General features: G+C 44.7%; 2 protein-coding genes and 1 long non-coding RNA gene across 3 annotated transcripts; 1 reads left to right on the forward strand and 2 right to left on the reverse strand.

Moving 5' to 3' along the window:
- Positions 1-69: 69 nt before the first annotated feature.
- ARMC7 (armadillo repeat containing 7) lies at positions 70-2,462 on the reverse strand. Its single transcript, XM_023938638.2, has 3 exons — positions 2,178-2,462; positions 1,960-2,103; positions 70-1,131 (listed from the first exon to the last, which is right to left on the reverse strand). Exons 1-3 carry the CDS (start codon positions 2,422-2,424, stop codon positions 794-796), a joined length of 729 nt encoding a protein of 242 aa, XP_023794406.2. The 5' UTR covers positions 2,425-2,462; the 3' UTR covers positions 70-793.
- Positions 2,463-2,564: 102 nt separating this feature from the next.
- Positions 2,565-10,513, forward strand: LOC111937327 (uncharacterized). Its single transcript, XR_015277910.1, has 2 exons — positions 2,565-3,481; positions 7,625-10,513. It is a non-coding gene; the product is annotated as an uncharacterized LOC111937327 (long non-coding RNA).
- SLC16A5 (solute carrier family 16 member 5) lies at positions 5,554-16,884 on the reverse strand. Its single transcript, XM_023938637.2, has 4 exons — positions 14,511-16,884; positions 11,184-11,327; positions 9,319-10,185; positions 5,554-7,725 (listed from the first exon to the last, which is right to left on the reverse strand). Exons 1-4 carry the CDS (start codon positions 14,728-14,730, stop codon positions 7,484-7,486), a joined length of 1,473 nt encoding a protein of 490 aa, XP_023794405.2. The 5' UTR covers positions 14,731-16,884; the 3' UTR covers positions 5,554-7,483.
- Positions 16,885-18,092: the final 1,208 nt, after the last annotated feature.

Below are 18,092 nucleotides of genomic sequence, written 5' to 3' on the forward strand. Positions count from 1 at the left end.
TGAGTGGGCAAAGGCTGCAAGTGCTGGAGGAAAATATTCACGAGCTTTCACAGAACTGATGACACAGCATTTAAGTTAATGTTTTATTAACGGAAGCTTTTACAAGACAGCTGTTCTCATGAGCCAGACTGCCATGAGCTCCCCCCCGCCTTTTATTTTTTTTTTTTACTTCACCTTTCTCACCTGTGGTAATGAAAGACAAACTTACCACTTCTTCATTTATACAGTAGCTTACAGCCTGCCCTACGCAGATTCTCTAGACATGCCATGATTAGGGCATGTTATGATGCCATAGCTAAAATATAAGTTATGATGGCATAACTAGTGCCACAAGGATGGAGAGATTGTGAACTGCTAGAGCAGGGAAATTCCTTTCTCTACAGGAGGAATAAATTTTTGTGCTATTTCAGTGACTTGACCCTTAGCATCACTTGTCATGGACACTGAATGGGAGAGGTACAGCACAACTAGCCAGGAACCTGAGTGGACACAATTCTGCCCAATAACCTGAGCAGAACACACCTCTTTGCTGGGAAGGGTTATTTGTGCAAGCTGGGCACTGAGCTGCACTTGGCAAAATGCATTCCAACGTGCAGCCATGACCTGCTTTATTTTAAATATTTGCTTGCAGGCTTAGCTGTGTGCTTGGCCCAGCTGCCATGTTAGTGCTGTTCCATCCTGTTTGTTAACTAAACAGCATCACTGGTGGGACCAACTTCCCTCTTTAATGCTGCTCTTGACCTGCTGAGCAGAAAGCGAGAGCAGCAGGAGGTTCCCGTCTTTGCAACCCTGCTCAGTCCTTGGGCAGAGGAATCCCCACTGCTGTGTGCTTGCTGAGGTTCCTGGCCTCCTCCACCTGCAGAGGGCTGCAGTAATCCTGCAGGAAAATGGATGCCAGGTTACTGAGACGTGTGTTGGCTGAGAGGGAGAAGCGGAGCATGCACTCCACCACGGGCAGCGCCGTGGTCTGCGCGCGTGACTGCGGCGTTGTCAGGAACATCAGTGTGGTGACGGCCGACACCACCGTCTCCTCGTTGGAACTGGACAGGCAGTTGATGATGGGCTCCACCCCATTGGCCTCTAGGATGTACTCTTTGTTTGTTTTATCCAAGCACAGGTTGCAAAGACCACCTGGAACGGTAAGAGAAAAGTGTCTGAGGTGACGTCAATTCACCGCTCAGCCCGTTTATAACATCCAGATCTTCTGTATGGATGGAAAATTCTTAATGGTTCCCTAGGTCATGTGTTTTTGATTGTTTCCAATGATTTTCCATCAGCACACTCCGTATCCTGTGTATCATTAGAGGGCACTGTTACTGCTGCACATAACTGCTTCCACAGAATGATTCCAGGAATGCTCACTCATCCCTAATGGAAGACACAAACCAGCAGTTTATTGCAGGTGCTGTAGAAATCCAGAGAATAGAAGTAAGTTAGTAGCCAAGAAGCACAGAATGTTTGAAACTTTAAGATGCAGTGACAAACCTTAAAAATCAAATTAACTTAGTATCATCTTACAGAACCACTCACAGTGTCTGGCCCCTTAGCTTATGTTCAAACCATGAAAAATTGTGGTAAGGCAGTTCCTTAAAAGATTTATTAAAAAATGCCAAGTATTCTAGAAGACCAGTTGCCAATGGCAGAATGGATCAGTACAATGAAACCTGACTGCTTCTCTACAGAAGAGATTTCAGTAAAAAAGTTAATCAGGCAGTGTTTGGGGGAAAAAAACCCAACCAAATCCTTTCCAGATGGTGTCTTCATTATGCTCTGTTAAGGACATGAGGGTCATGCCTGTGACTTCTCTCCCACTGTACACTAAACGAGGCTTTATCAGCACAGTGTGGGTTTGTTTTTAGAGCCCTGCGTGAATGTGGGGCCGATTAAAGAGCAAACCGAGCGCGGGGCCCGGTGTCCCGTGCCCAGGTGACAGCTGCCGGTCCTCGGGGGGGCCCTTACCCATGGCAAACTCCACGAGGCTCTCGTTGTCCTCGGTGAGCATATCGAGGAACAGGTCCAGCACCTGCAGCTGCCGGAGATACTCGTAGTTACTGGGATCGTAGGCGAAGTTGGCCAGGTTCGCCAGCACCTGTTCCTTGGCCTCTGCAAGTGAAAAGGGTCGGGTGTGTGAGGAAAAGCTCGAAAAGAGAGGGCGAGCGAACAGCGACGTTTGTTACCTGTGCTGTCCGTCACCTGGAACTCGGTGACGAGCGCCTGCAGGTACTCCAGCCGGCCCAGTTCCATTGCGGGCCACCACACCGGCCTGCCCGTTCCCCTGGGCTGTGTCAGCTCAGAGCTCGGCTGTACCGAGCAACGGGAGGAACCGGCCCGCCCTGTGCAGCGGGAAAAGCCCGCCCGCCGCCATTTTGTGGGCGGGAAAGGGCGGCACCGTCTCCCCACAGGCGGGGCGGGAGCGGCCGCCATTTTGTGGGCGGGGGGCGAGTCTCCTCCTCTCAGGTGGAAAGGTGGTTGCTAGTCCTCCTCTCTCTCACTATATTTCATAATTTATACATTTTACGTATAAATATGTTAAAATATATTAAGATATATAAAATATATAAAAATAAATGAATTTGTGTCGAGGTATTTGACTGTTGCATTATATGGCAAAGCTTTGCTGCTTAAACGCTTTATTCTGCAAAGCAGATGACCTTTCTCCACTGATTATTTAAAGAATTTTCACCTCTCTGTATGTTTTGCTGCTCCATCCCAGTGCTGTTGTCCTTGTGGTGGTGCTGCTCCTGGATCAGATCTAGTTTAAATAACGGGATTGTAACTCATGAAGCTGAGGGAGAAAAGGTAAAAACAGGGCACAATACGTGCACAGTGACGCGAATTACCTGGGAAAAAAATACAACAAAGCCAAGGAGTGAATTAAAAGAGCAGCAGGTGATTCCACCTTGGTTGTACAATGGTTTGGGCACAGAATGGAGCAATTACCTTGTCTTGAACTAACACGGCTCGGTGAAACCACAGCAATTTTACATGTTGCAAGAGGATTCAATTATGGTTCATGTTGTGTAAATATACAAGGTAAAGGTTAATAAAGATCATAAACTGTGGGAGTGGACTCTGCAGAAATTTGTACTGCTTTTATTGAAGCAATTACATGCATGGATGTTCTTCTGTGGATAAGGCAAGGAACAGGCTGTGAGAACATGTCTTTTGTGTTACCTCAAATACAATTGATTTTCATATCAAGCAAATTAGTCATGGACCGATCCACATGGCACCAGTGACAAGAGCGGTGGGCTGATAACCCACTCAGCTGGGGGCACTAAAACATCTGCCCATGGCTACATTAAATAGAAGGATAAGCAAAGAAGCTTCACTGAATGCAGTAATGGTAAATATTTTAACATTGTAATGGTGTGGGAAGACACAGAACATGAGAAGATATTTATTTCTACCTTGTAAACAAGTTTAAACCAGGCTAAGTGCTAGCAACTCCAGCTCTTAGTAGGATTATCATCTGAAGTCAGTATGTATTTATGTATATATCTAAACAAATACATATATTTTTATTTGCATATTTGAGTATTTCTATCTGAAAATGATCAGCAAAGGTGCTACAAACTGTCTATATTAGAATGTTTTTCTAATGTACTAAGAAATTTTCTAATCTGTGTAGTAAAAATCTTCTAATGTGTGCCTTTGTAGGTGATAAGTGTTGATATACTTTAAAGCCTCATCTGTCATTAAATAGAAGGTGAATGAGTAATGTGGGAAAGCAGAAGCGGAGAAAGCAAACACAGGGAGCTAGTCCATACAAACAAAGTGCTACTGGGATTGACTAATAAGAGGGGGAAACTGTGTTTAAAAAGGAAAAATGCAATTACTTCTGTTTGTAAGAACTGCATTTACCCAGCCAATATTGGCTGTATAGTTTAATGGTCTGAGTGCTTGAAGCACTTGCTGTTTGCCAGAACAGTTCCCAGAGCAGGGGCTGGTCTAGCTGGGGTAGTCACAGCCCCAGGGGCTATTCTGGTGACTTCCATAGCACATTGAAGCCAGAATTCAGGAAATTTTAATTTCTAGTAGTTATTTCTTTTCTTATATCTACTAGCCATGTCTGCAAACAGCAAGTCAAGCTCTCAAATTTAGTGATTTTGCACTTTGGAAGTGTCTCAGAGTGTGTAAGAAGTCTAAACCTTTATTTGGGTTTTATTGTTATTAAATATAAATAAGTAATATTAATATTAAACTTTCCCAAGTATTACCCTGGCAGAGAATCTCAGACTTCTAAGGATCATGATATTGCAATATTTCAGTGAGAACTTCCCAGTGAATGTTTCGTTTCAGTGAGGAAATGTGCTTCTTGCCAAAATGCTTATCTTGCAATGGTCAGACTATCTTCCATGATAAAGGAAGCAGGTGAAGGGCAAGAGGGACATGGGGAGCAAGAAACATTTAATTGTGGTAAATATTTGTGGCTATGCTGTTTCTCAGAGGTTTGTAACCTGGCTGAGTTATTAGGGTTTGTCCCAAATTAAAGCCACAATTATTTTACTGTCTGCAGGTGTTAAAGAAACTGCTTCAGTGGGGCTGTGATGGCCTTGTGTAAAGGGCTGACCTTAAACTAATGAGGGGAACTTTTATTGCTTTCTTTTCCTTCTGGTCCACAAAATTCCTAAAGATTGGGTGTTGCTGCATCTGTAGGATCCCTCTGAGGGGGAATATTTATTATTCTGTAGCATGCTCAGGTTCCTCCTGTTATCCTTTGCCAAGCTCCTGCTCAAGACAGCTTGGAGTTCAGGTTGGAAACACACGTGGGAGAGGAGACCCACAGAAAGGAGGGGGATTATTTTCTCTGTTATGGGAGCTCAGACATCTTATTCACCTGTGCAAACACAGCATGAAATGTTACTTTTCCTATGCTCAGGACTTACTTCTAACCTGTGGGTTGTGGATTACTTTCAGAGGGTCTGTGGAAAATAACTGGGGAGACAACTCTGTTTTCAGGCTTGAGTTCTATTAGAAAGGTTTCAGTCAGCAATTGAGAAATGTTAAAATAAAAGGTTTGTGAATTGGTTGTTTTTCTTTTCAGAAACGTCTCTCTGTGCTTGTGAATAAGTCCCAGTGACCCCAGTGATGAGTCTGGAACTATCAAAAAATACTTCTGAAAAGCACTCTCCTTGCCTTCCATCCTAATTTCTCTTGTACTGCTGCACACAGTCAAGAAATGATCAAGAAAGGTATCTTTGCCTTGGTGTAGGAGGAGCTGATTTTAGTGTCAGCTTCAGTTGGTGAAGATTTTTTGGTTTTGCCCTGTACATTTCCTTTTTTTATGAAGCAGCCAGGGTGAAAGCATTACAGGTGGATCAGTTGGCTCCATGCAATAGGTGCCTTCCATTGCTCTTTCACCTAACCTTTGTTTCCTGTGGGAAATTTTGGTGGATTGTAGCTTACACTGTATCTTGCCTATTTTGCCCAGGACATTTGTAGCAGTGGGAGTATCTGGGGCCACATGACCTCATATTTCTTTTAGAAAACAGAAAGAGAATCTAGAAAGGTGAACAGAATTTAAAATTTAAGAATTACACACCAAGAAAATTGCAATCTGTTCAGCTGCTTAGCTGTTTATTTGCAGTAGCTAGAAGACATTTGGGACTTAATTCCTTATTTTTGCTTTTTTTTTTTTTTTTGTGAGAGAGAAAGCCCCCTCATTTTCCTAGGAGTGTACAGCAGTCTGTTTTGGTAAGCTGAGAAGAACCAGTCCTTGTTTACTTCATAGTTATGGACCATGTAAGCATTACATAAGTTAATAAACACGTGTGAATAGAGATTGAATATGTGTATCTCCCACTAATCATCTTATTTAAGTATAGGTTTGTTCAGGAAATGCAAATTCTCCTGGGTCTATAATCCCAGGGCAGTATTGGAGAAGATACTGAGCTGTGGGAACAGGAACTCTTCTGAAGGGTGGGTGCCCCTTCTGTGTAAAAGCCACCTATCAAGCCATCATAGTCTCTGAAGAACCTTGGAGTCAGTTTTCTGGTGATTTCATCCAGAGTGGGTTTTTTTTTTATTGGTTTGTTTGTTTTGTCTGGGGAGCTCTAATGAAAACTGTGAGTTTGTCACTAGGAATCTGATAGGACAGTTCTCCAGATAAGCACTGCAGCTGAGTTTGATATAACAGTTCTTAGACAGGCACTGCAGTTCCATTGAAAGCTCTTACTTCTTCCATTTCACTCACATTTTGTGCTTCCATCTTTCTGATTGTTCTGATGTGTTTGGTTATCTTTATCCACATGCTTCATGAGCTGTTACCCATGTCTGTCAGGTCAGGGATGACAGAATATGAACAGTTTGCATCTCTGATACTGAGGCTGAGGCTGCTGCAGCCATTGTCTGAGCAGTGACAAGCCTAAATCCTGGGAATGTGGCAGAGAAAGCCACTTAGAGCCAAATGGCTGGATTGAAAGCAACAGTGGCTTTTCTCAGTATGCTTTCCCCACAGATTTCTTGGTAAGTTCTGCTTCTGCTTATAAGAAATATAAGTTATGTTTGTACAAAGTTCTCTGTAATGAGAATGCTGGTGTAATTAAGTTCAAAAGTCTAAAGAGCTGAACTGATCTCCACAAAGAGGGACTACAGTTGCTTTGAATTTTGCCCTATAAGAGGATGCATATACTTATTCTTAGGTCTGATATTACCCTCCCTGCCCCAAATGGCTTCCAGTTAATGCTGAAGTGTGTTTACATGAGCCACAAATCCTCTTTTATGATATATTAAACAGCACTTAAGATATCAGTAGTTATAGAAAGCAGGCACTCCAAGGCTTGGTGGGTTGTTTTTTGGGGTTCTTTTGAGGCTCTGGATTTGAATTTTGGGGCCTTGAAATAGTCCTTGGCATGAAAAACTCATGTATGTGCTTCATATAGAAAACTGTTGATCTTACTAGAGACTTGTCCAAGTTCTACAACCCACACAGCTGCTTTTGTATAGTATTTAGAGATGTAGAAAATAATAACACACTTCCTATGGAAAGTGTTTGTCTTACCAGAGCCAACATGGGAAGCAAACACAAAGCCTGTGCACCAAAATTGTGTATTCAGATGAGGCAACAATAGTTCTTTGTGAAGAACTACCCATTAATACATGTTATCCAGCACTTCCAACTGGAACGTGCTTGTGAAATTCCAGTGACTTCTTAAAGGTGGTGACTTAACCCAACTGAACTGTCACAGCCTTTGTCTCCTGGCACTGGGTCCCACGGCTGTTATCCCATGGTTTGCTTTAGGAGAGCTCAGATCTCTTTGTGCTTCATCTCCTTGGCTAGTGCTGGGTTCTGGACTAGGCCCATGGTCTGGAATTGGACAAGGTCTTGGAATCTGACAAGGTCCTATGGAGTAGAAGTGCAAAAGAAAGATGACAGTTGTGGAAAGCAGACTGGCTTTTTCTCATCTGCCATCAGTATTGGGCTGTGTATTGCTTGGTACAGACCATTTCATGGTGTGGCTCTTTTTCCCCTTCTTTATTTTCATATGCTCGTGATGTACTCAAATGCTGGAGGGGATTGACTTTCAGCCTTTGGTTCTGTTGATGTTTCACTGTATTGATATCTGGAGGAATTGTCCAAACATGCTTTGGAAGCCTCTCTCAATTTGTTTTTTTTTTCCAGAGCACAGAAGCTGAACCCCATAAATAATGCAGCTGATATCAGGAAGAAGCTGGAGTTGTAGAAGACGTAGTGGAAATCATTGGTTATGTCTACCAGGAGACCTGAAATAGAAGTCATAGCTTAGCCAAAGAGAAGAGGCACACTAAAGTCATACATTTACATGAATGTCAAACTTGAATCATTCAGCAAACTGCCATATACATAAGATAAGCATTCTCTGATGATTTCTCTCCTCTTCTCTGGATTCTAGTGGTTGTTTAGTTTTTTATTTGTAGTCACAAGTCAGGTGATACTTCTGTAGAAAGTATTTTTCAATACATAGAGAAATCAGGAAAGAAAGGAAATTGTTATTTTTCCCCAACCTGCTGTTTAATTTTGTTTGCTCAGCAGAGGACCCTTGTGCCACTGCCACTCAGTGGCTTTTGGAATGAGTGACCCTATTACATCCTAGGGCAGAAAACAGAACAACCAGATAGAGAAATAGCTCAGAAATTTATATAGTAAGGTCTCTAAATTGAGTAATTGTCTCTAATCCTGTATAATGAGGGATAAGGAAATTCACAGCACAGCAAGATTATGACTAACATTAAGTGACCTTAATATAAACTATTTGGAAGTATGAGATACCAAGGGAGTGATTTAAGACTAATATTAGAGATGGAAAAGTGATATTTAGGCCAAATACATGATGCCTTCCATAGGCTGTTTATCAATGTAGAAATACTGGAATAATATTTATTTGCTTGTATTTTTCAATCAAGATTGGTGATGTTTCTTTCTATAGTGTACTTTTGTGTAGCAGATTTTAGGACTACAAACAGAAATGGAGCTGCTTTTACTGCACTTTGTTTTGCCCATCTTCTGCTCCTGTCAGCGATGACCAAGAAAGGACCTTTTTTGCTCTGAGAAAAGTGACTGACACGCTAATGCCAGGGAGTACCGTGAAATACACTGCATGTTGCCATCACATTATTGAACCAGACATCATTTTCCTTCTGAGTAGCCACAATTCATTGTCTGGAGAAGAGAACTAAAGCCTGAACCGAGGTTGACATGCTCATGTTGACATTTGTTGTTTGTTAGTTTTTGAATTTACTGCTGTAGTGCAGGAGCAGGTGTGTATTGAACAGGTCACTTAGTGGCATTTGGAGTGAACTGTGAATAATTTATTGGACTGAGAGTCATAACTAGCTCCTTTCTTGTCTCCAGAGAAAAATTAATATGCTCCAGAACTTGGAAAGAAGATTGAACAGAAGCTTTTACTATGGGGCTTTTGAATAATGTAGGACTGGTAATAATTTTGAACACAAATAATTTGTTTAATGGGATGTTCACAATTCCTTGAGACTTCATGGATAAAACAATTCAAACCAGCAAAATGGTGAAAAAGTTCATAGTAATTCCTGTCAGCTTCTTGCCACTGGAAAAAAGCTATCATTGCTCCCATAGGTATCAGATCACTTACCAAGTGAATAATTTTTCAGTGTGCTCTTGATGCAGCTGCAGAAATTACTTTCCAGCTGTCAGAGGAGGCTGATTATTCCTTTCTGACCCTACCTTTTTTATTGCTCCCTTTGCATAACTCACCTACACCATGGATCTGGAAACATTCTAATTCCTTTTCTTGATGCTCCCACACACTTGTTACCAGTTTCCAAACCACCACCTTTCCCCAAGCCAGCTTTTCATCTCACCTGTGAGTGGGGGCCCAGTAAGGAGAGTGATGCTCTCCAGGATGGTGAAGAGCCCTAGAGCACTGGAGAACCTGTCCATCTCTACCACATCCATCAGCACCTGGAAGACGAGTGCCCCGATGCCACTCATGGCTATGCTAAGGATGATGCAGTAGAGGATGAGCACACTGAACTCAGCTGAAATGACACAGATGAAATTGCTGAGCCCACAGAGGAGCACGGCCAGGCTGAACAGGTAGATGCGTCTCCCTGTGAAGATTCTGTGTCCTGAGAGCAGCCCTGTGAGAGGGCGGATGAAGATGTTGATGAAACCGATGATGGAGATGAGGAGAGCTGCCTTTCGTTCCTCCACCCCATTGTGGGTGGCATAAGGCACAAGGTAGACATGGGGTAAGGCAAACCCCATCATCATCCAGGTCACTCCAATAGTGTAAATCCGGTAACCTTTGTTTTCACAGAAGATGTCAAAAGCCAGGTACTTCTGCAGCATCTGGAAGCATTTTGTCCTTCTGGTGTGCTGCTGGAGTGTGGGGTGGTAAGGAGATGCTCCATTGGACAGCTGTCCCTCTTCTGCTCTGCTTCCTGCTTCCTCTTTGGGCTTGGCAGACTGTGGAAGTGGCCCTGATGCCAGCTGAATGGGTCTCATGATGGCTCCACAAACACAGCAGTTCAGTAGTATTCCTCCAAAGATGAGGAAGGTGTTTCTCCAACCCATCTCATCCAGCAGGTATTGAGACAGCAGCGGCCACAGTGTGAAACCGAGGGAGACACCAGTGGAGGCCATGGCATTGGCCAGTGTTCGCCACCGTACAAAGTAGTAGCCGAGCACAGTCACTCCTGCCTGGAAGCTGAAACATGATCCCAGACCTAAAGGTGAGAATAAATGATTCTTCTTTGTTGTCGTAAAGGGTGAAAAGAGCCCAAATTCAGGGTGTACCCACAGATTACTTCCTCTGCCACTGAAGCATTTTCTGACCTGCCAGGCCACACAGCCCCCAGAGACTGATGAATACTCAGAAACCCCACACCAGGGATGAAGAAGGATGTGTCTAAATTAAACTATTTGTGTTCTTTGGTATAGTAAATATATTGACCTAATCTGATATTTTTCTGGGACACCCTGCAATTCTTAGAATTGTTATTGTATTGGAACTGTTCATTAAAAACTTGGGTTTTATACCACATGCAACAAGAAGTTCTGCTTTCCTGATGCTTTCATCAGGGCTCAGGGAATTGCTTGTTTTTCTCTCTGTGCAGTGGCCGCTGCTTAACTTGAAAGATCCAGCAGGATTGGTTCCAGAGTAAGGAATTAATTTCTCTGTGTTATTAAAAACCAAGAGTTGAACATCAGTTCCATAGGAGAAATATTTGGAAAGGAAAAGTTCCCATCTGTTAATTCTGTTCAAAACCAACAGGGTCTTTTGTTAGAAAAAGATGTCTCCATTCTCCCCCAGTTTGGGAGTGGTGAAATAAAAACCCAGGGAACCTGGGAAGGACATTATCCAAACACATTATGTTCCAAGACTGGAAAAACAACAAAAGCTCCTCTTCTTGAAAGACAAAAGGCTGAGAAGCTACTAAAAAGAACAGACATCCTTTTTCTCCAGTTTACCTTCTGGAGAGCTGTAGCTTTTTCCAGAGACAGGCACTTCCCAGCAAGCTTGAGTGGGTGAGGTGTGTGCTAAAGGGGTGTGAAGGCCAAGTCTAGTGGGATGGCCAAGTCTAGTGTAGGATTTCTGCTGTGCTGGGAGGCTGTTGACTTCTCATATTTCACAGATGAGTGGAAAAATGTGACCACTTAGTTGGGGCACTCCCATTTCCCATGTCCAGCACAGCAGCTGACTTTCCCTGCTCCCTGTACGTACCAGTGATGAGGCCGGCCGTGAGGTACAGCTGGCCGATGGACTTGCAGAAGGAGCTGGACACCATTCCCAGCCCGCTGAGCAGCCCTCCCAGCATCACTGCAAACCTGCAGCCAAACCGTTTCACCAGGATGCTGCAGAGGGGCCCTGGAAGTAGAGAAGGAAAAAGGAAGCAGTCAGTAAGGAAGTATTTTGTACCTGCTGGATTGCTGCAATTATCAAGTGATGTAGTCTAGAGACCCTGAGGGTTGTCCTGGCAGTTTAATGTAGTGGAGGAGACAGGAAGAGAAAATATATTCTGTGAGCTTCTCAAGTACTTGGTCAGCTTGTTGGCTGAGGGGGAGTCTGTGATCTGCTGGGATTTTGACCATCAAGTAGGATGTGATGAATTTTCATTAAAACCCTTGGAAATGGACTTCTGGTGAATTCCATGAGATTGTGATAAATTGTTTGCTAATGACATGTAACTTCCTTAATTTTGGGGCAGGGAAAGATTAGTTCACACCTGCATCCCACCAGTGGGAAGGTGCTTCTCTTTATGCTCTGGCAGAAGAGGATCTGAAGGTAGAGTTTATTTTCTTGTTCTCTTGAGGATCCTTAAGGTTTTCCAGGTTTTATTAACTTTTTTTTCCCAATTCTGAACATTTAAGGTTATAGAAGCAAATACAAAATGACTGTAAGCTGCAGAATTAGGAGTTAGTCAGTGTAGGGAATATAACCTGTGGCATATTTGTGACCTAAATCAATGTCTGGTTTGAAATAAAATTCACAGAGTCAAGTGAACAGTGGAACATTATTAAAATTAGGAGTGCAGCTGTCTGTATTTTGATCTGCTTGGGAGATTTTTCACCTCAGACTTCACTGGCCTTTGAAAAAGTGTCCAGCAAATGTGACTGGATTATTTTTCCTCCTGCTGAAGTCATTAAGGATGGTACTGCTGTTTAACCAGCCCAGGAAGGCATAAATTGAACACTGCAAAATAATGAGATTGGCTCTAAAAACTTAATGTTTTTTCATGATTAGTTCCTGGGTGCTTCTTGTCTGGGTTTCAAACATTATTTCTCACTTGCCTGGGACTTTTGTGCTTTCTTTTGCAAGAATAATATTGACAAAAGTGTTGCATTTGTGTGAGTTAGTGCAAAGTGTTTGGTGTGCATGAATATCTAGGAACAGGACCTGTAAGGGCCTGAAACCCCCTTTTGGAGACAGATGTAGGACCCTGAGGTCTCTCAAATTATCTTATAACAAAATAATCATTAATGGCTTTTACCTAGGAATGTAGCACCGATAATGGGATATATTTGGCTGAATTGTGAGCTATTGTTTGCCCTGTGCCCTTCCCCATTTCCTTCCATAGCTCTCCAGCATTGAACCTTCTCCCAATACTGGCTACTCTGAGCACAACCTGTTCTGCCCATTTCCCTTCCTCTTCAAATTTTTGCAACAAATATTTTTTCCCCCCTTCAATTACTGTGAATTAAAAAGAATAAAGGTGAAGAAAAGAGAGTGGCATCTCTAAGAGATACTGGTGACAGCAGCATGCAATTTAGGGAAAGCTTTAAGTGCTGAAATGATGGATGTAACTAGAGAACCTGAATCAAGTAAAGCCTGGCCCCTTACAAAGGAGGTCAGAAGTTCCAGCAAAAGCTATATGTGGTTGGCTTGAGAGGGAGGCTTTGATCTCAGTTTAGTTTGTTGGGTTTTCCTTCTGGTTTATGTTACTGCTTCCTCGTGCTTCCAGGGGATAAGCACAAGCCCTCCTATAACACCCTGCAATAGAAGACATAACTGGCAAGCAAAGTACAACTCTCTGGCTGTGCCCTGACAGATTCTACTGTGAATATCGACACAAGGCTATTCTTTCCTTATCTAAGTTATAACTTTTGGATCTATGTATTGGCTGTCTTAGTATTACCTTTTACTGTAGTTCTAGTCTCCTACACAACAATTACTTCATTAAAGATGACAGGATAATTGACATTCTTGTGGATACTGCCAGAGTTGTCCTTCCTGGACATGCTGGGACCAAGCTGCTTCAGAGACCATTTCCCAGAGCCAGCAGGTCTCAATTGGATCCTTCCCATTAATCACAGAAGGATCACAAGGGCTGGAAAGCAGGATGGGGAATGCCCAACAGCTTCCAAATTCCAAACCCTGAGGTTACCGCTCTATTTCTGCTGACTCTTAGTGGTGATTCCTCCCCTTGTTGCTTCCCTCAATATCTCTTTCCATCTGCACCTTGATATTCTGGACCCAGCTGTTCCTGCTAAAGTGCAAATTCTCAATTCCATGCAGGTAGCTGCCCACCATATCCTGCATGGGACAGACTGAACCTGCCAAAGCCTTTGCATCAGTGTGACTCAGGGCTCTGGGGTTGTTTTTTTATCTTTATAATGCAGTATCAACTTTCACCAGCACTGGAAGGGAGTAGGAATGAACTCGGGAGAAGCTCAGATACATGGGCAACACTGGGAACCTTCTTTCTGTTGCCTGGTAGGGTTTGGGTTGTCTGTTTATCAGATAAGCACAGGATTTGTATGGGTCACAAAGCACAGACCATTCATTGGCAAGTCCTTGAGCTGCTGGAGATTTGGTTTTCTTTCTGCAGAAAGAGAAAAGAATCCCCACATCTTTGTGTGGAATCTGGGACCCTGCCTTGTACTGCTCCCGTATTTTATTTCAAGGGGAAAACCAGTGATTCACTCCACTATCCACAGAGCACAATGCTCCTTCCACCGCTGCAGCCAGGGGGTGCTTCCTGACCCACATTCTGCGCTGATCCAGCCCTGCTCACATCCACCCTGATGCCTGCGTAGGTGTGTGCTCCGTGCCACCGCCCAAGGAGCTGCTTTTAAGACTTTGCCTCAGCTGGCAGCTCTGAGGAGCTCAGTTTTTGGAATCTCTGCAGCCACAAGGAACAGAGCTGTCATGTGGCACTTGGAAGGAGATGTGCTCTCATGGACAAGATGAACCAAGAAAGAACCAGAGCTCCAGCACCACATCCTGGTTTATTCAAAGAGCTTCTGTGAGTAATAACTATGTTCTTGCTGATCTGGAAAGAACTGGACTGAGAACGGGATTTGCCTTCTTTGACCAAGGGTCTTGGCTGACTCTGAGAGTGACAAAAGGGAGCGTGGAATCTGTGGACATTTAGCTTTGGACTGTGGGATCCAAGTGGCTTGGAGACGCTGTGTGCTTCCAAACAGGCACTCTATTTGGACCTCCTTCCACCACCCACCTTAATGAGAACCTGAAAGTATCCTCATTACATCCCCCCACCAGCAGCACAAGGGCAGGATGTGGAGGAGGCCATTCCCTGCCATCACTCACCCCCTCCGTGCAGCACGGCCACCATGATGGACGGGAACCACGATGTCTGGCTGTTGCTGGCCTGGAACTCATGCTGGAGGTCCGTGAAGAAGACACCGAGGCAGCTGGTGAAGCCCAATGTCAGCCCCTGCAGCATCACCGCAGCCAGCAGGACCATCCATGCCCATCCCTGGTCCTGGGGCTTGGCAGCACCACGTCCTGCTGCTTCTCCTTGGGACATGATAGCTCCGTTCTCCTCTAAGCCAGCCTGCTGGGGAAGGGAGTGCAGCTACCATGTAACCCTCAGGCCAGCAAACAGGCCTTCAGGGAAGAGTTGATGGTGTTCCTGAGGCTCAGAGCACCAGTGTTTCTCACACCTTTCCCAGCTGACACTCTTGACTTCTTGCTCTGCATTTCCAGCACCTCCCTTCCTTCTCGCTTCAGGATCCTGGCACCAGCTTGTTTAAGAAAGCTGCCTTCTCCTTTTATATTTCACAAGACTGTGACCACAGCCTGGTAGAGGACAGGACCACACCTCCTCTGAGATATGAATTGGCTTTACCTAGTTCCGCCCTTATTTTCCTTTTCACCTGCTTTCATCATATGGAGTCCCCTTGCTGGCAATTGCTAAGGTCACTCAACCCCTGTGCACAGGAGGAAAAACTGCATGCCAAGTAAATGCCAAGTAAAATAGAAACCTATAAAGGTTCCGTATCACAGCAGAGCTCAGTATGAACCTTTCAGGAAAACTACACCTACCTACAAAGTGCTGGTGGTAAAAAAACATTTTAAAAGCTATTAATTAATTAGAATCCAGTGATGGCAGATAGGCTTTTGCTTTACCTCTCTAGATCTAGAACTGCTTCTGAGAGATCACAGTTTGGATTTCTTTGAGACTGACAGCACGAAACATATAGCAATAGCATTCCCCATCCTCTCCATATAAATAAACATGCATAAAATAATAATCTCTGGCAGCTGGATGAGCTCAGAAAAAGTGCCCATAAGGTCACTGTACAGCACAATATTTACTTAGCAGTCAAATAGTGTTTTTTCCCTAAAACAACAGCTGCATTTAGGTCTTGTGTGCAGCTTTAGCCATGAATAATAGTTTGATTTTGCTCATTATTTCAAATATGCCATGGTGACAGAAAGTGAGTTTCATACCTCAGGCTGAGACCAGAATCGGTCGAACGAAGGGCGGCGCCGCGTGGCTGCGGCTCATCCCTGTGTGCGCAGCTCATGGCCCATGGTCAGACCCTTGTGCTTCAGTAGCGACTACAGGCTTTGATGAAGTCTTTTGCAATATTAACCTAGGCATCATTTCTGTAAACAGGGCTCTTATGCTGGCTGGCTCACAGCCAGAAAATGAAAAAAAAAAAAGGCTGTGAGCAGAGGGGGCCCGTGGGAAGGGGCTCTGAGATGCAAATCACGGTGGTGGTGCTCAGCACACTTTAATCCTTTGTCCAGTTTAGCTGGGCGCAGATAATGCAGCTAATTCAAGTGCTCGTTTCTGTGCTGTGAATTAGCTGGGTGACAGCCTAAAACCTCTCCCCGGCAACAGCAAACCTGCAAAAAAAGGCAGAAGCACAGCTCTTCTCTGTTCCCAGCTGCCCTGTCCAACTTTAGAGTTTGTCCAGCAGATTCCTGGCTCCCCTCGCATCTCCCTGGGTGCCTGCTTACAGGGGAGGACTTTCCAGTGGGGCTGCAGACCCCATGGCTTTTATCCTCCTTCTGCCCCTGGCTGCAGGACACCTTTTCCCCTGGGCAGCCCGACCTGAGCAGCCGCTGCAAGGACCCTGGGGATGTGCTGCCAGGCGCCACACGACCTCCTCGCTGCCTTCTGCCTGCACAAAGGTAAAGGAACAAGTTTTTTCCAGCTCTGGCTTAGCCGGCTGTGCCACACCGATCAACAGCAGCGCTGCAAACCCTTGGGTTAACCCTTCCAAGGTATCCAGATATAGAATGGACAGTATGAAAGTGGAGGGGTGGTGTGTGCTGTCCTGCTTCTGTGGGCTTGATGCTCTCAGGCAACCTGCTCCTGCTGTTGAGCAAAGAACATGATGGGACTGGGACATGGGTGAAACATGGGCAGATTTTCACATGCACGTGATCATCCCGTATCAGTAGGGCTGGGAATAGGATTGGAGTTCACAGCAATAGCCACACCTGGGTGTCTACAGAAAACAAGTGTGCTTTTGTTTGGAGCAGGAGAACAGTGCAAAGGTGCTTCTCTCTACCACCTGTGGAGCACCTGAGGACACGTGAGTGCCCTGGATGGGACACGGAACTGCCTGTTTGAGTCTTTCTTTCCAGCCACTCTCTGGCAGTCGCTGTCTGCCCTGATGAGCTAATCTTCTATTATTATCTGAATGTTTTTTCTTCATCCATTGATCCCCAAGACATCAGCATTCAAACCTTGGATTTCCCTAGCTGTTGTGGAGCAGCCCTGGTAGCTGTTGTTTATGGCAGCAGAGCAGGAGTGCTCACACAGTAGCTCTCCCTTCTTTTTCTGTGCCTCAGTTTCCCTCAGCTCCAATGGGGGCCACATAGCTGCTGGCATGAGGGCTTCTGGCTGCTCCCTTATGCCAAGAGACACAAGGGCCTGGGGCATTTATGTAGCTCACCTTAAATGAAGAGGTTTATATTTCACAAATTCAGGTTTATGCTATGCAAAAAATGGTATTTATAGTCTTCAGTAAGAGCTTGTAGGTGGTGGCCCTTCTGCCAGCTCACTTCTCTGGAGCCACTGAGGAGGGAGACTGAGCCACAGGGCCCAGCAGGGAAGTCAGGAGTGTGGCTGGAGGGAGGCAGAACCACTACCCAAAGCAATGGGGCTTGGAGGAGTGTTCAGAGACTGGACAATGCCTGCAGCTTGAGAGAAGGAATGGGAATGGAGGTTTCTTGCTTGCCATTGAGCTCAGCCCTGGCATGCATGGACACATATTTTATGAATGTGTAAAATAAGCTTCATGTATAGAAGCAAGATGTTTACTGTAAACTGAGCAGGGTGGTAAACTGCTTTTCAGGGTCACTCAGTGTCTGTTGAGGGTAGGTACCAAGCAACTGTCTTGGTAAATACGTTTATAAGTGACTTTTAAAGTACCTTTTCATCCTGAGACCATGGCTGGCTTTGCCATCCTCTTCCATGTAACTTATATCCCAGCTGACTTCTCCAAGGTGACCCAGTGAGGTGACAGCAGAGAACCCAGATTTAGCTGATTAAAGCATCAGCCCAAGTGGTGCTGCTTGGCCCAGCACTACAGGGCTGCCTCAGCTGGATGTCACTTGTCAGCAGTTGGTTGCAGCCCTCTGGGGACAGGCTGTGCCTGGGGCACAGTGGAGGTGGTTGCAAATCACCTGCTCTCTCCCTGTCCTTACATGCATCTTCCAGCCTGGTAAACCAGCCCCATGCTCAGGAGCCTCAGCAGCAGCTTTGGGGCTTAAAAACATGGTTTAGTGGTGGCCTTGGCAGTGCTGTGTTAATGGTTGGACTCAATGATCTTTAAGGTATTTTCCAACCCAAATGGTTCTGTGATTCTTTGTGTCTGGAAGCCAAAGTGCAAATGCCTCAGAGCTTGCAAATCGCACTTAAGAAAGACC

This window comes from Cyanistes caeruleus, chromosome 19 (genome assembly GCF_971803275.1).
Source record: "Cyanistes caeruleus chromosome 19, bCyaCae1.hap1.1, whole genome shotgun sequence".
NCBI classification, from domain to species: Eukaryota; Metazoa; Chordata; class Aves; order Passeriformes; family Paridae; genus Cyanistes; species Cyanistes caeruleus.